The 25430-nt window shown below is 49.4% G+C and overlaps 1 protein-coding gene across 1 annotated transcript in view; it reads right to left on the minus strand.

Annotated features, from left to right (window-relative positions):
• The window catches only part of LOC119174280 (multidrug resistance protein mrp-7-like), a 104857-nt gene that overhangs the window by 50566 nt on the left and 28861 nt on the right, over nt 1–25430 (minus strand). Inside the window, exons 8-10 of the mRNA XM_075883050.1 lie at nt 24314–24407; nt 23129–23334; nt 1642–1818 (exon numbers count right to left, since the gene is read on the minus strand). Coding sequence (XP_075739165.1) covers nt 1642–1818; nt 23129–23334; nt 24314–24407 — 477 coding nt within the window. The remainder of the gene's footprint in view (nt 1–1641; nt 1819–23128; nt 23335–24313; nt 24408–25430) is intronic.

Genomic DNA, 25430 nt, shown 5'->3' on the forward strand with positions numbered 1-25430 from the left:
ATTGCTTTTAATTCACAATAACACATGTACGAACGCTGATTTCTGAGCAACATTGGTGGCCGCTGCGGATGGGGTTGGCCGTTCGAGATATCGGCTGGTGCTGTTAACATACCCGGTTCGCGGTAACGGCGGATAAACAGACAAATGTAAAAACAGACAGACAGACAGACAGACAGACCAAAGTTCTTGCGTTGAAGGTCCCCAAGAAAGACCATCGTCTTTAAACATACGCACGAAACGTACTCAGAGGTACAGATGAACGCCAATAAGCGTCTCAGTTGTTACTTCGCTGTGTTTAAAAGGCGCGCTCTTTTCGCAAACTGAGGCTGTGTAACTATTGCAGTGACCTTTGTGCGTCCGGTAACTACAACAGAATCGTTCCGACGAAACCCAAAGGCAAGCCAAGACATACCATCATCCCCACTGCAAGATAAGGGCGTGCAATCGAGTGTACAACCTTTTATTTTCTACGTGGGCCAAAGTACGCCTGAGACATGAGAGCTGCCACGCGATCATTGCGCCCTCTAGCTGATAAAGCTGAAAGCATGAAAGTTCGCTTCCTCCCCCTTAAAAAATGCTCGCCAACCGCGGTAAGCGGTAGATATGAATAACTCGCCATTTAATCAATTAAGGGGTACTTTTCAGTGGCTCAGTGGTTAACGTCTCGCATTCGCGATGTGGAGGTCCTACGTTCGGTTCCGCGACGGAGTTCCTTTTTTTCTGGCATTTTTTTCTTGCGTTTTCATATATATAGATACGTATACATATATGATGCATGACATCGACGCCGACGGTGGCGGTGAAATCCAGCCGAGAGTGTCCATATAATTGCTATCGCAATAAAATAAATTGATGCTTTAACGTGGAGCGTGACCCTAATTGAACTCACAAATAAAAGCTTACCTCTAAAAGAACTTCTGAGCAAAAAAATAGTCATTATTTTGTAGGGCGCTCTCTGAAGTTGACTTGATTATTGTACGTGTCCTACTGGCTTACGACCTTTTCGGGAAACACTGGGTAGGGTTCAACACGTGGTGGGTTCAATTGTAGGATTCAACACGTGGTGACTGACCCCTACAATTGCAGTGTCAATGAGGCTCAACATTTGTTTCTAATGGCCGTTGTTTTAATCTATAGGTGTGTACCTATTCTGCGCACTAACTAAAGTTAAGATAATTATTATGGGGCACCTGTAGCATTCATGAAAACTCTCATGCCTTAATACCTACAAGGAGTTGCTAAAAATATTGCTTATTACTTTCACCTTACCTCAACGTGCACTTTGTGAGAAGGGTTCCAATTTACTATATTTATTGAATGTGCTAGTCACTTACCAATAATTCCGGCCACTACTAAGATTAGGCTGACAAGGAGCTTAAGCAGTATTACACCAAAGTTGCGAAGTCATGTGAGTGGCATTCGGTATGTTTTGATAGATAGTACGTACGCGAAAAAAAGCGAAATGTCAAACATTTCGAGACCAAGTTGAGTATGCCGGGTGTTTTTAAACTAATTTCAAAGGCTTATTTTATTAAGTTTTTATTAAGTTTTCATTTTAGTAACACGCCCAGTAGCTATTGCAAGTAACGCAGGCTATTCATTACGTTATTAATACACCGTATTGACACTGTGGTGGCTTACCTTCTCCCCTGCTTCAGTTAGGTCGCCAGCCGCAAATCCCTCGATGTCACGAATCATTTCACAAGCTTCCAACACTTTCCAGTAGTACGACTCATCAACACTGCGACCAAATATTATGTTGTCTCTTATGGTCATGTTGAACACGTGGGGCCTTTGACATAGAACACCAATCGTGCCCTGCGCATATGCCGCGTGATGGACATTCATAGCACTAAGAGCACTAAACACATTCAAAGCACTAAAAAATACTAGCTTTTTCTACAATTACAATTGGGCTATTTCCCACGGATGTCACTCTAAGGCTTCTAGCTAATACTGTGATAATACTGCAACATACAATTCTGGCACCAGATGGTTCAGTGCTGAACATTCTTGTCCACTATATACCTGTCAAAAAACAGGCCATAAGAAAACCGACGCAGGAACAAAGCCAAGACCACACAGACGCCAACTAACTGCAAGGAAGCAGAACAGTGGTTAAAAAAAAGAAGTCGTGGAAAGTTATGACTGCACGTGCATGATAATATGGAGGACCAGCAATGAAACGTGTACGCGTGATATATATATATATATATATATATATATATATATATATATATATATATATATATATTGTCAGCATTATTCATACGCGTCATCCTATATGTACATACTCATCATCATCAGTCTGACCTGTGTTGTGGGGCAGAGGCTCGGCAAGTAAAATGCAGTGTCTTGCAGCCAAAACGTTGCCTGACAGGTCGAGTCAGTTAGGTACTTGGGGGTAACCTACACCGAAACACTTAACTGGAGTCGCCACATAGAAAACATGGCTGCTAAAGGAGCACGTGCCGTAGGGATGCTGCGCAGGCTCAGTAATTCTCGTGCCGGTTTGCGTAGAGACGTGCTCGTTATGATATATTGCGTGTACATTCGACCGATATTAGAATTCGGCTGTGTTTTATTTTCTGGTGCTCCGGCCTGCAAAGTTCGACCACTGATTCTGCTAGAACGCGAATCTTTACGCTTATGCCTAGAGCTACCCAAATATGTTGCCTACAATTTTCTATACGAAGAATCCTGCCTGCCTTCTCTTATCAAAAGATTTCATATTCTAACAGTACGTACATTCCTTAAAATCTATGCATCACCTCAGCGGAGGGCACAGTATGTGTTCATTAACCAGCAGACCTCCTTTTCAACCACCAATGGCCTAAATTAAGGTGTCCTCAAGTAATATTTACTCAGAAACTTTTAGAGCCCTTAAGAGTTAACCTTTAGGAAACACTTGTGCTCAACACTGTAGATACAATTAGGATAGAATTTCACGACATATATCCCAAAAATGCAAAAAATTTACCATATCAGTATGTAAATGGCATTTTGGAGGATCATTTGGCCAATCTAGAAACATCCATTGTGATAGCGCCTGACGGTTCGGTTTATGAAGCGAAGGCTGGCGTAGGAATCGTATCATCCTCTCTAGGTTGGGCTTTCTCAATTCGATTACCCGACTTTACACCTATTTATCAACCTGAACTACTGGCAATAGTCCTCGCATTGCGTAAAGTGCTGCAAGATATATCAGCGGTGATTGTTCTAACAGACTGTCTCTCGGTCTGTACTGCCTTAAGCTCACCAACGTTTCCGCGTACCTTAGAAACTTTCTACTCGCTCATTCCTACACATGTGCGACTCGTCCGACTAGTTTGGGTACCAGGCCATAGAGGTTTAGCTATGAATGAGCATGCAGATGCACTAGCTGTATCTTTCCTTGATTGTCATATTTTACCTATTTTGCCTACTTCGAAATATATCACAGCAGCACGCTTTGAAAAACGCACAACGGCCAATAACTTTGAAAAATTCCCTTTGTTTGTATCAGACTTCCCACAGCTAAAGTTCTCTTGGATGAACAAGTGGTGTTCATCAAGAAAGGAAAAAATGGTGATTACCAGGAAGCGTTGTCGAGTCCCCTCATTGAACTTTTACCTTCACAGGTCGGGTCTGGCACACTCGCCTTTGTGCCTTTATTGTAATGAGAGGGAATATTTGGAGCACTTCTTTTTGTCATGCCGAAAATTCAAAACTCAAAGGGAAAATCTACTAGAAGAACCCCTATGAAAGATGGGCTTAAACTTCACACTTCCGGTGATTCTTTCACTTGGCGCAGTCACATTCGGATTCAGCCACAGGAGCGTTTTTACCGCTGTTGCAAATTTCTTACGAGAATCTAAAAGATTGGAATGCTAAAACTAAGTAACTTCAGTTGTTTCATATATAATTCTTTTTCTTTTTTGTATGTTTATATGTTTTCTTTCAAGCTTTGTTTCGAAACTGAACATCTTTTTATTATTACCTATATTACCTAATTAATCCTACCACTCTTTCAAGAAGTGAATTAATTTAAAAAGCAAGGCACCATCCTATTCATGGCCTATCACCCCAGGTGGGTTGCGCCAAGGTGTCGAGGAACCAACCAACTAAATCACAAGTGGTGGAGAGTGCTTTCCGGTCCCCTGGTCCTCTCCCTGAAGCACGTTTTCGTTATCTTCGACTACGAACCATCCCAGGAGCTCTGGTCGGGTCGCCGTCTGCGCAGTCAGCCTACGGTCATGTCACAGGACGAGCACAACAACATGGCTCCATCCACCGCGCCTGCACCCCTGGGCATGCCTTCTTGGACTGTCACCGCCCCTCAAAAAGATCCACCGTTGTTCGCCGGCCTTCACGGTGAAGACGTTGAAGACTGGTTGGATGAGCACGACCGTGTGAGTGCGCTTAAGTATTGGTATGATTCTGTGAAGCTGTCCTGCGTACCGTTCTCTCTGACGGGTGTCGCTGAGACATGGTTTCTCAACCATCAGCTGGATTTCCCAGACTGGCCTATTTTTAAGCAGCAGCTCCGTCAGATATTTTCCAACCCTTCTGTACGTGCAGACATCACCAAACGGAAGCTTGTTGAACGTGTCCAGCACTCCGGCGAGTCCTATACTTCGTACATTGAAGATGTCCTCGCCCTATGACGTCGCGTCGACAGCTTGATGGCGGAGCATGACCGCGTTCGCCACTTGCTGAAGGGCATAGGTGCCGTCGCATTTAACGGTCTGGTGGCAAAGAACCCAACCACTGTCGCTGATATCATCAGTACGTGTCAGCGACTCGATGACCTTCAACTGATACGTTTAGAACAGCACGAGTTTTTATTGAGGGCATCCTTCACCATATAGAGTTCCTCGTTCTGTCATCGTGTACCAATGCGCTAATTTCAGCTTGGGACTTTCTCTCCTCAGCATCAGCAGTGATATCTTGACGTCAGAGGGTCATTCGCATGCCAGATATTGCGCTTTCGTCTGATAACTATGCCCATAGCCAGCGTTTTGTCACCGCTGATGACTGTTTTATTTCTCCAGGCAATGAGCATATTCTGACCCTGACATCAGATAGGATTGGTAGTGGTGGTGTGTTCCTAGCACCGTGTGGACGCTACATCTCTGGTGGACTTACCATCGCTCCTAGCCTGGTGCGCTTTCGTGACGGAAGAACATTAGTTACGGTAGTTAACCCCACTTCATTGCCTGTTGCACTGCCCCAGGGCACCAGCGTGGTTTGCTTCTCAGATACCGAACCACTTGCTCTAGTGCCCCTTCACGCAGACTCGCCATCTTTCTGTACGAGTACTGTTCACCATGCTACAACGGCTGCTTTAACAGCAACAATAAATCCCGATCTCACGTCAGCGCAAAAGCGAGAACTTTTGCGTATGCTTCCAAAACACAGCGCTTCATTTGATGTATCCTCCAAGCTTCTGAATTTCACTTCTGTCGCCGTGCATCGAATTGAAACGGAAGGCAATTCAATCGTACGCCGCCGCCCATATCGAGTGTCGTCCGCAGAGCGGAAAATCATCGAGGACAACGTTGCTGCTATGCTCAAACGAGATGTTATACGGCCTTCGTCCAGCTCGTGGTCTTCACCTGTAGTGCTAGTCCGAAAGAAGGATGGTTCGGTGCGATTCTGCGTCAATTATTGAGCACTTAATAAGATCACGCGCAAAGACGTCTACCCGATGCCACGAGTCGACGACGCACTTGATTCTCTGCAAGGCGCTGAATTTTTCTCGAGCCTCGATTTACGGTCTGGTTATTGGCAAATACCTATGCACAAAGCGGACAAAGAAAAAAACTGTCTTTACAACACCAGATGGGCTCTACGAATTCAACGTCATGCCATTCGGTTTATGTAACGCTCCTGCCACGTTTGAACGCATGATGGACACAGTTCTACGCGGCCTAATATGGAAAACATGTCTCTGTTATCTAGATGACATCGTCATTTTCTCCTCTTCGTTTCGTCAGCATCTTGATCGTTTGGACAAAGTTTTGACGTGTATTTCCAGTGCTGGACTTCAGCTAAACACAAAAAATGCCATTTCGCCATTACGAACTTCAAGGTGTTGGGCCACCTTGTCAGCAAAGATGGAATTAGTCCGAACCCTGACAAGCTTGCTGCCGTGATACGCTTCCCTCGGCCAGAAATTCAGAAACTCCCACGAAGTTTCCTGGGCCTGGCATCCTACTTCCGCCGCTTTATTAGTCATTTTGCTGCCATCGCGTCGCCACTGCACATGCTGCTCACATCCGGATCAACTTTCGCTTGCAACGACGACTGCGGGCGGGTATTTCAAGCCCTCAAGAATGCTTTAACATCCGACCCTGTTCTGTGCCATTTCGACGAGAACGCACCTACATGTCTGCACACCGACGCGAGCGACCATGACATTGGTCCAGTTCTTCTACAACGGGATGGCACTCCAAGGAAAAGAGTTTTAGAGTATGCTAGTCGTGCTCATACGGCTGCTGAACAGAACTACTCCATACCTGAGCAGGAGCGCCTTGCTGTCGTTTGGGCCATACGAAAATTTCGTCCCTACCTTTACGGACGCCACTTCACGGTTATAACAGACCACCATACCTTGTGTTGGCTCTCGACACTGAGAAACTTGTCTGGTCGCCTCGGTCGTTGGGTGCTCCGCCTACAAGAGTATGATTTTGACGTCGTCTATGAGTCTGGCAAAAGACACCAAGATGCAGATGCTCTCTCTCGCTGCCCCCTTCCACTTTCATCATCAAGTACGTCAGCTTATTGCTCGTCTGGTGGGCAAGGCACTGCGTCACCCCTGACATTATCACACCTTGCGGTTATCGACACGCCGTCTTCAAATCGCTACACCGAGTTCGCCACACGCCAGCGTGATGATCCATACTGCAATCACGTTATCCAACGCCTAAATGGCATATCACCTACTCCTAATGCTAGATTGCACCGACAAATACGGCAATTTAAGCTAGATAACAATGTGCTCCATCGTTATGTTTACACTACTGATCGACACCACTGGGTTCCAGTACTTCCGCGTTCTCTACGTCATCAAGTCCTCGAAGCCTTTCACGACGACCCATGTGCAGGACACTTGGGATTTCACAAAACACAAAGCCGCATGAGAAACTGTTTCTCCTGGCCGGGCATTTCTAGCTAGGTTGCCAAGTACGTTACATCTTGCCATCTGTGTCAACAGCGGAAGCAACCAACTTCGTCTCTTGCTGGACTTCTGCAACCTATTCTATGTCCCGAGACTCCATTTGCCATCGTCTGCATAGACCTACTCGGACGTCCGCCCATCACGGCAGAACGTAATCGTTGGATTGTGACTGCTGTCGACCACCTGAAAGGTACGCAGAGACTGCTGCACTACGCACAAGTGCTGCTTCAGACGTCGCAGACTTCTTTCTCAACGATATTGTATTGCGTCACGGTGCACCTCGCGTCCTCCTGAGTGATCGCGGCAAGACGTTCCTGTCTACCATAATAGAAACCCTGCTCACAACCTGTGGCACAGTACATAAAACGACGTCAGCCTACCATCCCCAAACTAATGGGCTGACAGAAAGATTTCATCGGACACTAACAGACATGCTGTAGATGTACATCGCACCAAACTACGACAACTGGGATACAATTTTGACTTTTGTGACGTTTGCCCATAACACCGCTGTTCAAAGAGCTACTGGCTACTCGCCTTTCTACCTTTCTACCTCGTGTACGGCCGTTCACCGACATTCACCATCGACGTATCTTTCCTAAATGTGCCAACCGACGCCTCGGCAACCGTATCAGAGCAGTTCATCACAAGGCTCGAAGAATGTCGGCAACGGGCTTGCCTTAATACAGAAACCAATCAGCAAGATAGCAAGCAACGCTACGACAGCTCTCATCGCGACGTCTCCTTCACTCCGGGGGATGAAGTGTTGCTTTGGACGCCTATTCGTACAGCACGATTGTGTGACAAGTTTCAGTCACGCTTCATTGTACCATATACAATCAATGAATAAACGTCCCCAGTGAACTATCGTATCACTCCCACCGACCTTCCTTCGGATCGACGCTGTCGTGGTTCGGAGATTGTCCACGTATCGCGTCTGAAGCCATTCGTTCGACGTTCAGATTCTGTAAAGACGCGTCATCTTATATGTACATACTCATCATCATCAGTCTGACCTGAGTTGTGGGGCAGAGGCTCGGTAAGTAAAAAGAAGTGTCTTGCAGCCAAAACGCTGCCTTACAATATATATATATATATATATATATATATATATATATATATATATTGTACCGAAGCATAGTGGCGCCAGCTCTGTGCCAGCGTGAAAGAAGACGTGGACGACCGTGTGTGGCTCGTGCTTGCCGGGTTCCTGCCTGTACCAGCTTGTTGCGGCTAACGTTTTTCGAATTATAACCTGTGTTTTTACGCAACCTTGCTCGCTGCATTTGGTGGAAACATGCTGGGTAACGTCCTGGGGCTCCACAGCCGTAAGCTACCATCTTAGCCCGCGATGACCGAGCGCGTCGATCTCCCACAAGGCTCTTCCACGCTGCCACCTGTCATGTGTTCTGGTGTACTTCGTCTGCGTGACCCACCAGTATACAACGGCACTGAAGATCAAGATGTCGAGGACTGGCTGGCAGAGTACGAGCATGCCAGCGTGATTAACAAGTGGGATGACCCTGCGAAGCTGACTCACGTCATCTTCTACTTGACGGATTTGGCCAACCTATGGTTCACAAACCACCAAGCTGACATCTCCACCTGGTCGGTTTTCAAAGAGGCCGTCGCCTCGTTTTTCGGTCGTCCAGCCATGCGTAAGCTTTGTGCTGAATTGGGCCGGCGGGGACGATTTCAGCGAAATGGTGAGAGCTTCGCGAGCTACATTGAGGATGTGATCAGCCTCTGTAGGCGAGTTGATGCGAGGATGACGGAGGCTGACAGAATAAAGAATATATTGTTACGGTGCATCATCGACAGGAGCAAGCGTGGCACTTAGCGAAGATGAAGACGACGCCTGTGCGTTAGGCGCTTGCGCGAGAGGCAACTCCGACATCTTGTTCGGCTGCCGATTATCGGTGGACGCTATCCTGTAAGCCAAGACCTCCCCCCGTCACTTTTGGTGGAAGTGCTGGGTAACCGCCTCGCAACGGAACTTCGCAGCGGCCGACGTTTGAAGGGTCATTCCACAACGATGACGGAGAGTACGGCGTCTGCATCTGCCCCTGGTGTTCCTGCGGCCGGAGATGATGCGGTAACTACATCTCCTTCTGCGACCACAACCTTCGTGCTCGAGCCCCCGCGGGATTCTGGCACGTTCAGCGGTTCCGGGGATCCAGATGAAGTTGACGTTGAAGATTGGCTGGCAGAGTACGAACGTGTGAGTACTCGATACCGATCGGGCCCGACTCTTATGCTGGCAAACCTGTTATTCTATCTTAGGGGAACCGCCAGGTCGTGGTATGAGAACCATGAAACAGAACTTGGGAGATGGGCAGTGTGCAGGGAGAAAATTTTGGACCTGTTCGGAAAGCCGATTGGAAAAAAAATGGCCGCGAACAAAATGCTCGCGTCTTGGGCCCAGACCTCGACCGAGTCTCACGTCTCCTATATAGATGTGTTGTCGTTGTGTCGCAAAGCCAATGCGAGATGCCGGAGGCTGACAAGGTCGGGCATATTCTTAAGGGGATTGCGGATGACACATTCAACCTCCTCATCTGCAAAAATTTTTCTACAGTGGACGCCATTATAAAAGAATGTCGGCGCTTTGAGCAAGCGAAGAGCCGGCGGATTAACAGCGTATTTACCCGCCTTCCAAATACGGCTCCAACATCATCTTGTGAAGACCGTGCAAGAACACAGCCACCACCTCTAGATTCATCGGATCGGGTGACCCGAATTGTACGGCGCTAAATTGAAGCCATTGCCTCTGCTCCGGCTCACACCGCTGGAAGTGACACGACCCCACTCACTGCTAACATGGTTCAAGCCATCATCCGCCAAGAACTCGCCAGCATAGGTTTTCCCTCGGTGTGCGCTTTGCCCAGCCCGCAGCGAACTTCATGGCGTCCACCCTCGTCCTATCACGAGCAGCCGTTTACGGCCCGATCTCGCGACCCTGCTGCGTGGAGAACCGTCGACAATCGACCAATTTGTTTTCATTGCCACCGTATCAGTCATGTCGTCCGTTACTGCAATTACCACTGGTCCTCGCCACCTCGGACTTCATCTCAACCTCACTACCGACAGGTCAGCACCCACTTCGCGCCTGCCGCGCAGCCTTCTCCGCAAAACAACTACAGAAGGTTCAACAGCCGATCTCCGTCACCGCATGGTCGTCAGTCGCGATCGCCTCCAGGACGTCGCCAGTCGTCTCGCTCACCGCAGACTCGCAGGCCGTCGTCTCCATTCAACCCCGCTCCTGCCTACCCGGAAAACTAAACGGTGCAGCGCCCGGAGGTGACGCTGCATTTTCGACTTCCTCCACAAATCCCCTCTTGACGCTTCCGACGAGACAAAACTTGTTAGACGTTGCCGTTGATGGTGTGGCTATTTCTGCCCTTATAGATACTGGAGCGCACATTTATGTAATGTGCGCGAACCTTCGCCGACACCTACACAAAGTGCTCACACCTGCTGCTTCCCACAAACTTCGTGTCGCTGATGGGAGGACCCCTGATGTTCAAGGGATGTGCACGGCCCGTGTGTCCATTGCCGGTCATCCTACATTAGTTCAGTTTGCTGTCATTGAAATGTGTCCTCATGACCTAATACTATGTTTGGACTTCCTGTCACGTCATTCTGCGCTCACTGATTGTGCCACTGGTGCTCTTCAGCTTGAACTGCCGCAGTTTGCCGATTTTCCAGCTGACTATTCTCCCCGTTTATGCTCTCGTAACCACGTTCGCTTGCCTCTGCAAGCTGCTACATATGTCACTTTGTCGTGCTCACGTCATGTGCACGATGGTGACTACCTCCTAGCTCCTTTAGTCGACGTACTGATGGCCCGAGACGTCGCCCTTGCTCACACTGTTGTCGCCGTCGCTAATAATACAGTGGTTATACCACTACTCAACGTGAGTCTCTTCACTCAAGTTATTCCGCAAGACATGTCTTTGGCCACCCTATCTCCACTTGACAGCTGCAACGTTGCTGGTTTGGACACCGATACTACATCCCCCTGTCTTGGCCGCAATTGCACTCTGCCTGCAGATGACATTAACAAGATGATTGCTCCCGACCTCACTGCAGTGCAAGCTGCCAGCCTCCGTAGTCTGCTAACATTATATAGAGACGTTTTCGACTTCGACCACCGCCCTCTCAGCCAAACAACTGCAGTGACTCACCAGATCAACACTGGTGATGCCAGTCCTATACGGCGGCGTCCATATCGCGTATCTCACAAGGAACGCCAAGTAATTCAAAATGAAGTGGATAAATGATTACTAAAGACGTAATAGAACCCTCATCCAGCCCCTGGGCCTCCCCAGTCGTGCTCGTTGAGAAGAAGGGTGACAGCTGGCGCTTTTGCGTGGACTATCGCTATTTGAACAAAGTGAGCCACAAAGATGTCTACCCTTTGCCTCGGATTGATGACGCCCTCGATTGCCTCCATGGTGCCCAATACTTTTCGTCTATCGACCTTCAGTCCGGCTTTTGGGAAATTTCCGTCGACCCCATGGATCGTGAAAAAACCGCTTTCATTACACCCGACGGCCTCTACCAGTTCAAAGTCATGCCGTTTGGACTGTGTAATGCGCCGGCAACTTTAGAGCGCATGATGGATTCCCTTTTCCGAGGATATAAGTGGTCCATCTGCTTATGTTACGTAGACGATGTCATCGTCTTTTCACCTACCTTTGACAGCCATATAACACGTCTATCAGCCGTTCTGGATGTTTTTCGAAGAGCTGCTCTCCAGTTAAATTCTGCAAAATGCCATTTCGGACATCTCCAAATCACCATACTCGGCCACCTTGTCAGTGCCGATGGTGTTCAACCAGATCCCGAAAAGGTGCGAGCGGTACAACAATTTACTGAACCACGCTCAACCAAGGACGTCCGAAGTTTTGTAGGGTCATGTTCCTGTTTTCGTCGATTTGTCCGCAACTTCGCCGACATCACTCGACCGCTTACTGATCTCTTAAAGAAGGACGTTGTCTTCGCATAGGGTGTAGAGCAAGCGGACGCCTTTTCGGCTCTTATCCATCTGCTGACTACACCACCAATACTGGCCCATTTCGACCGAGCATCACCTACAGAGCTTCGGACCGATGCCAGTGGCCATGGAATTGGAGCGGTCCTTGGCCAACGACAGCACGGGAAGGACCGTGTGATTGCTTACGCCAGTCGTCTTTTTTCACCTGCCGAACGGAAGTTCTCCATCACTGAGCGTGAATGCCTAGCTTTAGTGTGGGCCGTGGCTAAATTCAGGCCTTACCTATATGGCCGAACTTTTTCCGTTGTTACGGACCATCACGCTCTTTGCTGGCTGTCATCGCTAAAGGACCCATCTGGACGTCTTGGTCGCTGGGCGCTCCGTCTGCAAGAATACTCATTCGTGGTCGACTACAAGTCGGGACGCCTCCACACAGACGCAGACTGTTTTCACGTTATCCGGTTGAAACGCCCGACTTGACAGACCTTGATTCAGACCCCTGCGTTCTCTCCATCCACGCTTTGGGTGATATCTCCACCGAACAACGACATGACCCGTCGTTACTCTCCATCATCGAGCGTCTGATCTCTCCTCCAACAGACCCTTCCGTTCGCCTGTTCGAACTGCACGACAACATTCTGTACCATCGCAGATTCAACGCTGATGGCCCCGAATTACTACTCGTGCTTCCCCATCACCTGCGTACCAGCGTTCTCGAACAACTACATGACGTACCTACAGCCGGTCACCTAGGCGTCTCTCGTACCTACGATCATGTGCGACGTCGCTTTTTCTGGCCCGGACTGTATCGTTCTGTGGTTCGCTACGTCACTGCTTGCGACCGCTGCCAACGCCGCAAGCGCTCCTCTGTGCTACCGTCTGGCCTCCTACAGCCCACTGACATACCGACGGAACCATTCTTCCGTGCTGGCCTTGACCTGTTGGGCCCGCTTCCTACGTCCATCTCCGGAAATAAATGGGTTGCACTCGCCACAGACTACGCCACACGCTTTGCCTTCACTAAAGGACTGCCGACAAGCTGTTCCACTGACGTGGCGGACATTCTCTTTTATCAAGTCATTCTTCATCACGGCGCTCCGCGGCAGCTACATACTGATCGAGGAAGGTACTTTCTTTCACGTGTTGTGGACGACATTCTCCGCGCCTGCTCCACTCAGCACAAGCTTACCACCGCTTATCATCCACAGACCAATTGATTGACCGAGCGTCTGAACCGAACGCTGACGCAGATGCTGTCAATGTACGTTTCGCCAGATCACCGTGACTGGGACAAAGCACTCCCCTTTGTCACGTTCGCGTACAATTCTTCACGGCACAACACAGCTAGTTATTCGCCGTTTTATTTGCTATTTGGCCGACATCCAGCATTACCATTTGACACGCTCCTTCGTTCGGCTGCCCCCTTGTCTACTGAGTACGCCAGCGATGTCGTTTCTCGAGCCCATGCAGCCCGTCAGCTTGCCCGTGATCAGCTGCACTTGTCGAAAGCGCACCAAAAAGACCGCTATGACAGTCGTCACGAAAGCGTGCACTTCTCGCCAGGGTCTCTGGTACTTCTCTGGACATCAAACCGCCAAGTCGGCTTATCAGAGAAGCTACTATCACACTACCATGGCCGCTACAAAGTGTTACGACAACTTAGTGGCGTGAGCTACGAGATCTCTCCCCTAAACAATGCCTTTTCGACCACCTCACTCCAGACAGACGTTGTACACGTTTCCAGACTGAAACCGTATCACCCTCCTCGTTCGTCGCCGCCGTACTAAGCGCCGTGACGGCTCTTCCGCCGCAGGGGAGTGATGTTACGGTTCATCATCGACAGGAGCAAGCGTGGCACTTAGCGAAGATGAAGAAGACGCCTGTGTGTTAGGAACTTGCGCGAGAGGCAACTCAGACATCTTTTTCGGCTGCCGATTCTCGGTGGACGCTATCCTGTAAGCCAAGACCTCGCACCGTCACAATATTGAAAGGCATTGATGACGACGCTTTTCATATGCTTGTGGCCAAAGACCCACAGACCGTCACGGCCGTGATTCAGCTATGTCAAAGTTTCGATGAGCGGCGCAAGCAACGAATTTCTACACGTCGCGCTAATACGCAAACAGCTGATAGTTCGGCTTTGGAGTGCAAAAAGCAGTGGCCCCGACTACAGCGCGTTAATGCCTAAAATTCAACAGTACATCCGGGAGGAAGTTGCTCGACAGCTCTCTCTTGTCACCACCATCAACGAGACCCCCACAACACTGGACCACTCACTTCGCCGTGCTATTCAGCCGCAAGTTGCCGAGGCTCTCCCGTCGCCCGCGTCCCCAATATCAGTGGCTGCAACGCTGACTTATGCAGAAGCCGTCCGCCGACCTCCTGCCCAACCGCCGCTCCATTCATACAGTCCAGCCACCAACAACTACAGGTCACCAGTTTGGGTTTATCCGCTAAATCGGCCCTCTCCTCCACCTCGAGCACCTGTAAACTCTTGGCGTACTCCGCATAACCGGCCCGTCTGCTACAACTGTGGTATTCCAGGACATGTCGCGCGCTACTGTCGTCGCCGTGGATTCTATTTTAATGAAGTTCAGTATTCTGGCAATATACCTCGGCAATCAGAATGGCATGTGACACCTGATTCACATGACCCCCGCTCACGTCGACCAGACTTCAGCCGACGTCGATCTCCTTCACCCCGTCTTCGGTCTCCTTCCCCCATGCTTCGCCGTTCCAACCACGCCCAGCAGGAAAACTAACAGTCGCAGTTCCTGAGGCAAGAGCTGCGACACCGACGAAATTTCCAAGGCCTCATCTTTCGCCCCCTAACGAGATTGCCGTGTTTGTGGACGGTTTCGCCACAACTGCTTTTGTCGACACAGGTGCCGCTATTTGTATAATCAGTGAAGTGTTATGCCGCAAACTTAACAAAGTGACGACTCCACTGGTTGAAATTTCTTTACGCACAGCGAGTTCGCAACACGTACAACCTTCTGCCACATGCACTGCTCGTGTTGTGATTCAAGGAGTGCTTTACATCGTTGAATTTGTGGTCCTTCCGCATGCGTCTCATGAGATCAGCCTGGGATGGAACTTTTTTTCCGATAATCATGCGGTTGTCGACTGCGCTCGTGCTCAACTCGTTTTGTTTCCATTCAGCACGACATTCATAGATCTCCCTCGCTCACCCAAAAAGGTGATTGTCGCCGCTGACGTCGTCATTTCTGCTTTTTCGGTCGCCGTGGTATCTCTTTTGTGCAACTCCGTTTCCGATTCAACTGCTCTCTTTATGCTGTCACAAGAATGCGCTCGTCGCCGGAACCTTGTCGTCCCGTTTGCCGTCAGAACACTCGCCGATGGCTCCAGTGCCGTGTACGTGTGCAATCCGTTCCCTTGTCCCGCTACCTTATTGCATGGCGACTGTATTGGGAGTCTTGACACTTATGATGACATCTTTCCTTTCGATGGCCGTTCTGATACGACACCGATGTCCGTAGATGCTGTCACAGCTGCCACCGCTCCCTCACTACCTGACAAAGACGTTCTGTTGCGCAGCGTAAACACCGGCCTTACGCAAGACCAGCACAATCAGCTCATTCCACTACTTGACCGTTTCCGCGCCTCCTTCGACCACAGACAACCTCCCTTGGGACGCACGCCAGTAGTCGCTCACCATATCGACACCGGTCATCATACTCCACTTCGCCAGCGCCCCTATCGCGTCTCGCAGGCTGAGCGTGACGTCATCACTCAACACGTCGACGAGATGCTGCAACGTGGTGTTATTCAGCGCTCACACAGTCCTTGGGCTTCGCCAGTGGTCCTCGTGCGAAAAAAGGATGGCTCCATCAGGTTTTGCGTGGATTATCGTCGACTAAACAACATCACACGCAAGGATGTTTATCCTCTGCCACGCATTGATGACGCCTTGGATTGCCTTCAAGGTGCGGAGTTTTTCTCTTGACTGGATCTGCGCTCTGGATATTGGCAAGTGCCAATGGCTGTACCAGACCGTCCAAAAACGGCGTTTGTGACCCCTGACGGCTTATATAAATTTAATGTAATGCCCTTCGGTTTTTGCAATGCGCCTGCGACTTTTGAAAGAATGATGGACAGTGTTCTCAGGGGACTTAAACGGCACATCTGTCTTTGCTATTTAGACGACATAGTTGTATTCTCGGGGAATTTCAAAACTCATCTTTCCTGTCTGCAACAAGTTCTTCAGTACCTTACGGCAGCCGGGTTGCAACTAAACTTCAAGAAATGTGGTTTTGGCGCCCACAAGCTCACAGTTCTCGGCCACGTCGTTTCAAAAGAAGGAATATCGCCAGACCCTGCCAACCTGCGTGCCGTTGCCGAGTACCCCAAGCCTACTACCCTAAAGGAGCTTCGTAGTTTCGTAGGCTTGTGTTCCTATTTTCGGCGTTTCATTCGCAATTTTGCCTCTATAATTGCCCCTCTGACTCAGATTCTCTCCCGTAGCACGCACCTCTCTGGCTGGAATTCCCATTGCGATGACGCATTCACGGCGCTTCGCCAGCTACTCACGTCTCCGCCAGTTCTCCGCCACTTCGATCCCAATGCACCCACTGAAATTCACACGGATGCAAGCGGTGTCGGCCTCGGTGCCATTCTCGCTCAATGCAAGGATGGCTGCGACGAGTAAGTTGTCGCCTATGCCAGCCGTACCCTAACGAAGGCCGAGTCCACCTATTCCGTCACGGAAAAGGAGTGCTTGGCTATCAATTGGCCTATAGGAAAATTTCGCACTTACCTTTACGGACGCCAGTTTGATGTTGTCACAGATCACCATGCCTTATGCTGGTTAGCGTCCATGAAAGATCCTACTGGCCGCCTCGCTCATTGGGCTTTACGCCTTCAGGAATACGATAGCCGTGTTGTTTATCGCTCAGGACGCAGACATTCAGACGCCGATGCACTATCCTGTTCTCCACTGCCTCCTGACCTTGCCTGCTTATCAACTGTCATTTGCGATTCGTCGTCGTTGAGCATCACTGACATGCCATCCGAACAGCGCAAGCATTCTTGGATCAATTCTTTGCTCGACGTCCTCTTTTTAAGACTTACTCTCGTCTTCGTCTAAGATACTACTGGCGCGGCATGTATCGGCACGTTCGCCAGTACGTTCGTTCATGCACCACGTGTCAACTGCGCAAGACGCCTTCTCACAGCACTGCTGGCCCTTTGCGACCCTTAACCTGCCCAGCGAGACCATTTGACCGCCTCGGAATTGATATTTTTGGTCCTCTACCCAACTCTCTTCGAGGCAGCCGGTGGATTATCGTCGCCGTCGATAATTTGACACGCTACGCTGAAACATCTGCGCTGCCTGCTACCACTGCGAAAGACGTTGCGTCCTTTCTTCTTTACCATCTCATTTTGCGACACGGTGCACCTCGTGAAATACTGAGTGACCGTGGACGCGTGTTTCTCTCGAACGCCGTCGACGAGCTGCTCAAGGCATGTCGCACTGTCCATCGGAAATCCTCGGCATACCATCCTCAAGTTAATGGCATGACGGAACGCTTTAACCGTACCCTTGGAGATATGCTTGCCATGTACGCCTCTGACGACCACACTAACTGGGACCAAGTGCTCCCTTTTGTCACGTACGCGTACAACTCTGCGCCACAAACAACCACTGGCTTTTCTCCTTTCTTCCTCCTGTACGGACGTGAGCCATCATGCTCCATGCACGCCATTCTCCCTTACAGGCCTGATGTTTCCGAAGCGACGCCTGTTTCCGAAGCAGCTGCGTATGCCGAAGAGTGTCGTCAACTCGCTCGCTCATTTGCCGCACAAGACCGATAGCGCCAGAAAACTGACCACGATTCATCTGCGTCTACCTTACACTATAACTCAGGAATTCTGGTTTGGCTCTGGGTCCCGTCTACCCTCCTGGTCTTTCCCCGAAGCTTTCGTCGAAATACCATGGCCCCCACCGTGTGGTGCGGCAAACATCTTCTGTCAACTATGAAGTCGAGCCCGTTGATCCACCTTCGGACTAACCCTGCCATGGGCGTGAAACAGTATCACGCCTCAAACCGTGCTTTGACCCCCTCGTCGTGTCCTTTCCCTAGGTCGCCAGGTTGGCTCCTTTCTGCGCGGGGAGTAATTGTACAGAAGCATAGTGGCGCCAGCTCTGTGCCAGCGTGAAAGAAGACGTTGACGTCTGTGTGTGGCTCGTGCTTGCCGGGTTCCTGCCTGTACCACCTTGTTGCGGCTAACGCTTCTGGAGTAATAACCTGTGTTTTTATGCAACCTTGCTCGTTGCAATATATATATATATATATATATATATATATATATATATATATATATATATATATATATATATATATATTGTGGTAAAGCCTTTGAACAGTGGGTCGTCCTCTTCAGTGCCTTCTAGTGGGTCGCCCTTTTCTTAAGAAGAAGAGCAGCTCGTGCAGAGAGTTGATCCCCGCATTGACTGTCGCTGTCGTGAATCATCGCTGAGCGTCCGTTAATAAACCGCTTAACAATTTGGTGGAGGTGCTGAGAGTGCTGTGCCCTTCAAACACCTTCGCTCAGTATTCGATGCCCTTGGAGCTTCGATCCCGTACCGTGCCTCCAACCATGTACCAAGACGCCGCCCAGCAAACGCTTCCTCCTACGTCGACGCCATGTCCCGGTGTCCCCCGCATCCGCGACTCTCCTGTATTCACCGGAGCGGATGGCACCGACGTCGAGGACTGGCTGGCCATGTACGAACGCGTGAGCGTCCCCAACCATTGGGACGAGGCAGGTAAACTCGGCAACCTGTTTTTCTATCTCGTGGGTGTGGCCGGCATGTGGTACAACAACCACGCATCTGATTTCCCGACATGGTCCGCTTTTAAAACCGCTGTCGTCGACGTGTTCGGCCGCCCGGCCTTTCGTAAGCTGCAAGCTGAACAGCGTGTTCGTGAACGAGCCCAGCAGACCGGTGAGTCCTTCACAAGTTATATCGAGGACATCCTTGAATTGTGCAAGAAAGTCGACCTGAACATGTCAGAGGCTGACAAAATCACGCATGTTCTAAAAGGCATCGGCGACGATGCGTTCACCACGCTCCTGGCAAACAACCCCCACACTGTGGCAGAAGTCATGATGTTATGCCAAAGTTACGACGAGCTGCGGCGGCAGCGCTTGATGACCCGTCGCCCGCCACCACGTGATGCTGATTTCTCGGCCTTGTCAGCAGTTCCTGACCACGCAACCTTGCTCGCCGAAATCAAGTCGTTCGTGCGTGAGGAAGTTGCCCGCCAGGTCTCTCTACTGGCTTTTGCTTCCCCACAACAAGCTCAACAGCCATCAAGTACACTTCTACCTCCGCTCCGCTGAGCCTTTCAGCAGGAAATCGCGGAGGTCGTCCCTGAATACCACCAGCCACCTCCTGCATCTGTGCCACTCAGCTACGCCCAAGTTGTTGCCAGGCCGCCCCCACCGATTTCTGTCACTGTTCCCTTAAATTACACCGAAACCGTCGCGAAGCCCCAGGCCTGTGGAGAACCTGTCTCGCCTACATACGCCAGCGTCACCCACGTGCCCAGAGTGCCACCTACCATGCACTCATATCAGCAGCCGGCTCGCCAATCGCGTTCTGCGACATGAATGCGACCAGCAAACCAATGGCGCACTGCTGACAATCGCCCCATCTGCTTTGCTTGCGGTTGCGTCGGTCATGTAGCACGATATTGCAATCGTGTGCAGCAACCGCAGGTCGCCTCCAACTTTCCCAGCCAGTCAAGCCGCTCTTATGACCAACCGCCGCCTATGTCACCGTCGTCCCACCCCGTTCCGTCTACTCATCGTTCACCATCTCCACGACGTCACTCACTGTCGCCGATGCGGCCACGTCCACTCGAGGGCGACCAGGAAAACTAGTCGTCGCAGTCCACGAGGCAAGGGCTGCGACGCTGTCGAACTGCGGAAGCCCTCAGGAAAGCCCGTCGAACGTGATAGACGTGCTTGTAGATGGCGTTCGTGCATCTGCCCTTGTAGATACTGGAGCCGCCGTATCCGTGATGGACGAAAAACTTAGCCGATTACTGCGCAAAGTGACCACGCCGCTTTGCGGGCTCTCCCTCCGTACAGCCAGCGCCCAAAGCATTCACCCTACAGCGATTTGCACAGCCCGCCTTTTGATTCAGGACGTGATGTATGCGGTCGAATTCATCATCATTTCTTCATGCTCTCACGACGTCATTCTAGGATGGTATTTTCCCTCCCGCCACGACGTCGTCATTCATTGCGCACCAGCAGAAATAGAACTCGCGCCATTCTCTTCTTTGACGCCAGCCGACAGTCCATCCACTGCAAGCAGGTTACTCGTCAGAGACGACACTCAAGTGCCTGCAAACTTGTCCGTTGCGGTGTCGCTCTACTGCGCAAGCCTTTCTGGCACCGCTGCACTCCTCTCGCCATCTCATCGTGTTTTCATAAGAAAAAGCTTGCTGGTTCCTTTCGCGACCGTGCAGCTCACTCACGGCAGCACCACTATTTTTGTTGTGAACTCATCTCCGTACAGCGTTACGTTGTGCGAGGAGAATGTCTCGGCAGCGTGGAACCCATCGAAGACGCGCAAGTTATGGATCAACCCGATGACATGCAATGCTCAAGTTCCTGTACGCTTGGTGCTGTTTCGACATCTGCTTCATCATCCGATGATATATTCGGTCCCTGCATACCCGACGACTTTACGCAAGGCCAGCGTTCCCAGCTTTTGGGCCTGTTGGAAGAATTCCGCTCTTCTTTCGATGTCGCTCAACCTTCTCTCGGCCGCACATCCACCGTTACGAGTCGCATCGACACAGGCGCACAGCCACCGCGGCGGCAACGTCCATATCGCGTATCTCCCACAGAACGCCGTGTAATCAACGAGCAAGTCGACGACATGCTTCGCCGCGATGTTATTCGCCCCTCTAGCAGCCCCTGGGCATCTCCTGTCGTTCTCGTCACGAAGAAGGACGGTTCTGTGCGGTTCTATGTGGACTACCGACGCCTCAACAAGATCACTCGTAAGGACTTGTATCCACTACCACGGGTAGATGACGCGATTGACAGCCCGCAAGGAGCAGAATTCTTTTCATCCCTCGATTTGCGTTCAGGGTACTGGCAAGTACCTATGGCTGAGGACGCTCGACCAAAGACCGCTTTTGTCACCCCCGACGACTTGTACGAGTTCAACGTTATGCCGTTTGGGCTGTGCAATGCGCCCGCCACCTTTGAGCGCATAATGGATACAGTTCTGCGTGACCTGAAATGGCACACGTGCCTGTGCTACCTCGATGACGTCGTCGTTTTCGCTCCTGACTTCTCGACGCACCTTCAACGCCTTCGGCATGTTTTAACGCGTCTGAGAAACGCCAGTCTGCAACTGAACCTAAAGAAGTGCCAATTTGCAGCTCGGCAGCTGACAATACTCGGCTACGTTGTGTCCGAGGACGGAATTCTCCCTGATCCAGCCAATATTCGGGCCGTGACCGAGTTCCCCAAGCCGACATCCGTGAAGGAACTGCGCAGTTTCGTAGGACTGTGTTCCTACTTTCGGCGCTTCATTCGAAACTTCGCGACTATCATATTGCCGCTGACGAAGCTTCTCGGAAGTAACGGACCTCTCCATTCGTGGTCATCACAGTGCGACGACGCTTTCAGAACACTTCGTCGTTTGTTGACGTCGCCTCCCATACTCCGCCACTACGACCCTACGGCCCCTACAGAGGTACACACGGATGCCAGTGGTGCCGAAACCCGCAAGCGATGTGGCCTTCTTTCTGCTCCACCAGTTCATTCTGTGACACAGCCCACCCCAGGAACTGCTCAGTGACCGAGGCCGTGTCTTCCTGTCTGAAGTCGTTCAAGCCATTCTCAAAGAGTGCAACGTTGTCCACCGCAAAACTGCTGCTTACCACCCGCAGACGAATGGCCTCGCAGAACGCTTCAACCGTACGCTGGGCGACATGCTCTCCAAGTACGTCGCCGCCGATCACACAAATTGGGATTCCATTCTACCCTTCGTCACCTACGCATATAATACCGCCCCTCAGAGCACTACTGGCTTTTCACCTTCTTTTTTATTATATGGAAGGCACCCGTCACACACCATCGACACGATACTTCCATACAGGCCAGATCCGTCTGAGTGGGCACCTATTTCTGCTACAGCCAAGCTTGCTGAAGAAAGTCGAGAGCTTGCAAAGACCTTTACTGCGCATGATCAAGAGCAGCAAAAAAGCATTCGCGCTGACGCCAGTACTACTGCGCCCACATTCCTCCCTGGAGCGCTCGTCTGGCTCTCGATCCCTACTACTGCAACTGGCCTATCTTCAAAACTATTGCCCAAATACGAAGGCCCCTATCGTGTCGTCAAATGCACTTCCCCAGTCAACTACTTAATTGAACCCATCGAACAATCTTCGGACATGCGTCGTCGAGGACGCGACATTGTTAACGTGGAGCGCCTCAAGGCCTACCATGACCCGCTCATTGTAACCAGCTGTTAGGTCGCCAGGCGGCTTCCTTTTCGTACCCGGGGTAGTTGTGGTAAAGCCTTTGAACAGTGGGTCGTCCTCTTCAGCGCCTTCTAGTGGGTCGCCCTTTTCTTAAGAAGAGCAGCTCGTGCAGAGAGTCGATCCCCGCATTGACTGTCGCTGTCGTGAATCATCGCTGAGCGTCCGCCAATAAACCGCTTAACAATTTATATATATATATATATATATATATATATATATATATATATATATATATATATATATATATATATATATATATATATATATATATATATATATATATATATATATATGGCGAACTGTTTGCATCAAGTAAATGCCTGGCTAAATAAATTTTGACGAACTCAAGCTCCATAACCATACAGACACCGTACAGACATAACCATGCAGACACGTTTTACAAAGAACACCAACATCTTCAAAACTCACTTTGAGAGCTGCAGCTCCTGCAATGCACCTCATGTCTCCCAATACTGCAGATAAAAGCGAAGACTTTCCACTGCCCAGAGAACCAACAATACCCACTATGGAGCCGCTGCTCACGTTGACACTGATATTTTGTATGGCCGGGACAGCCCCACTGCAAATTTTCTTTGTCCAGGCAAAGGAGCAGTTGTGCAAATTGACTTGGCCAGCTGCAAAATAACATTGAAATATTTTCAATGAAAAGAAAAGCCTTCTTATTAAGCCCATAGTAATTGTGTCAGTTCAAGCGAATATGAGCAAATAAATTCAGCGTAGTACAACGAGATCCACTCATCTATTTCTACAAGGACTTCTGCGCATGCGCAGAAGTCATTGTATACAAGTTGACAAAGCCAATAAATTTGTTGTGTTGTGTACAACGAAGCTTATAAAAGTTCATCATTTGAGGAGACAAACCATTTTGTCAGCCATAAGAGAAAATGCCTGAAAACGCAATTTGACGGCATCTCGCCTAAAATCTTGCTTCTCAAACTTTGTTCATCACTCCAAACTACAGAATGATATGAGTCAGTGATCAGCAGTGTGGTTATTGTCAAATTAGACCCTGACAGGGGCTATTTGTTCCAAAGAGGTGTATTCTTTATTTTCTACAGAGATGGCAAGTTAGTCCCACAGGCCTGTAAGGGCTATTTGTAGGCAGCCTATTGGCTTGCGGGATAGAGAGAGTGAAAGTGAATAAAGATCCATGGCTGACCTCAGTAGGTTACCATGCACCGGCCAAGGGGGTTAAGGGAATAACAGATAGAGAAATGATACAGATATGGGAATATAGTAGAGGCAAACAAGTGACCATTCCAGACGAAGGCCTAGGTCTTTCCATAAGGCGTAATTTACGCTTCCTAAAAAACATCAATGATAACAAATTTAACACAACCGGAAGAAAAGAAAAGTACTTATCTTAGCTCAGTAAGATAAGTTTCTTTTACAAAACAAAGCTTGACTGGCAGGTTTAGAATATACGGTCTACTGATAAATCTAGAATACAACGAGAATGCGATAAAATCGCGGAGAGTAACGTAACCAATACTTAACTTTATATTACTGTATGTTAGTGGAAATGTAAAAAAACGTAAAAATTAGGAGTGCCAATAAGACAGCTCTAAATCGGTAAATTATGAGAGCACTTACTGCTAGCTTGTGTACATTGGAGGGTTTTAGTGGCGTCGGCATTCCACTCCTCGTCGGCAAAAAATGACATTAGTCTTCGACAGCTGCGAAAAACCTTAACAAAAGAAACAAATGCAGCTGAGGAGTTTTCGATAAAGTCACTCAACGTATGTGTACTAAATTGTTATCTTTTCTATTTCATTGTTTTAGTGCTGATTTACGGAAGGGATGATTTACATTTTCCACTTCTTCTGTTAGGCCTTACATTTGTGAGCTGTTCCTCTGATGATTTGTTTTAATTGCATGGAATAGTTTTTAAGTTTGTAAGACTGACCAAAATATCAAAGGTCCACTCATGAGGTATGGCAATTTTGAGCTGACAAGTGCGACGCGTAGACATAGGGCGTTTAGGATCACGTCTGCTAAAATTTGCAACGTTATTCCGTAGAATTGGGTCAATTTTCAAACTTAACGCTGCTAGGGCCCCTTTTTTTTTGCGGGCGCGCACCCGGAGAATAAGGGCATGACGTGCGCGTATGCTTGATCCTACGTAGACGGCAATGCAGAGACGTTGGTTCTCTACGCAGACAACTGTGCTTTGACGTTGCGAACAGTGGCACGTGAGAGAGAGAGGTAAGCTTCATTGATTTCCGGCAGATCAAATGGCAAAAGTTTTTTAACATGACATGCGTGGTTTATGTAATTTATAGCTTGAAGAGATTATTGAAACTCTAGAAAAATATTGAGACGCAATAATGGTATGTGCGCGCCTTTTTTTTCATTTCTTACCGTGAATAGCAACGAAATTCGGAGCTAATGTGCCGGCATTTCATTTGTGTTCGTGTCCCCGCGATCATAGAGTTTCCCAAAAATAACTAGAGGGCACCCTGGCGCTGCGATCGTTCAGTGACCATGGGAATGATGGGTAGTACACACATTTGCCTGGACTTCGTACTTGCGGACGGCAAATCGTACTTGCAGCTTTATTTATTGCTGTGCCTCAGTTTTGTTTTGAAAAAAAAAAGAACGAACCCTTTTGAACTTAGTGACTTGATTCAAAATGGTAAGCCTAAAAGAATAAGGTTGTGAAGCACAAACGGTGAGCATTTGCTAATTTATGTTCTTGTGAAAAAACAGC

The sequence above is a fragment of the Rhipicephalus microplus genome, unplaced genomic scaffold (genome assembly GCF_043290135.1).
Source record: "Rhipicephalus microplus isolate Deutch F79 unplaced genomic scaffold, USDA_Rmic scaffold_15, whole genome shotgun sequence".
NCBI classification, from domain to species: Eukaryota; Metazoa; Arthropoda; class Arachnida; order Ixodida; family Ixodidae; genus Rhipicephalus; species Rhipicephalus microplus.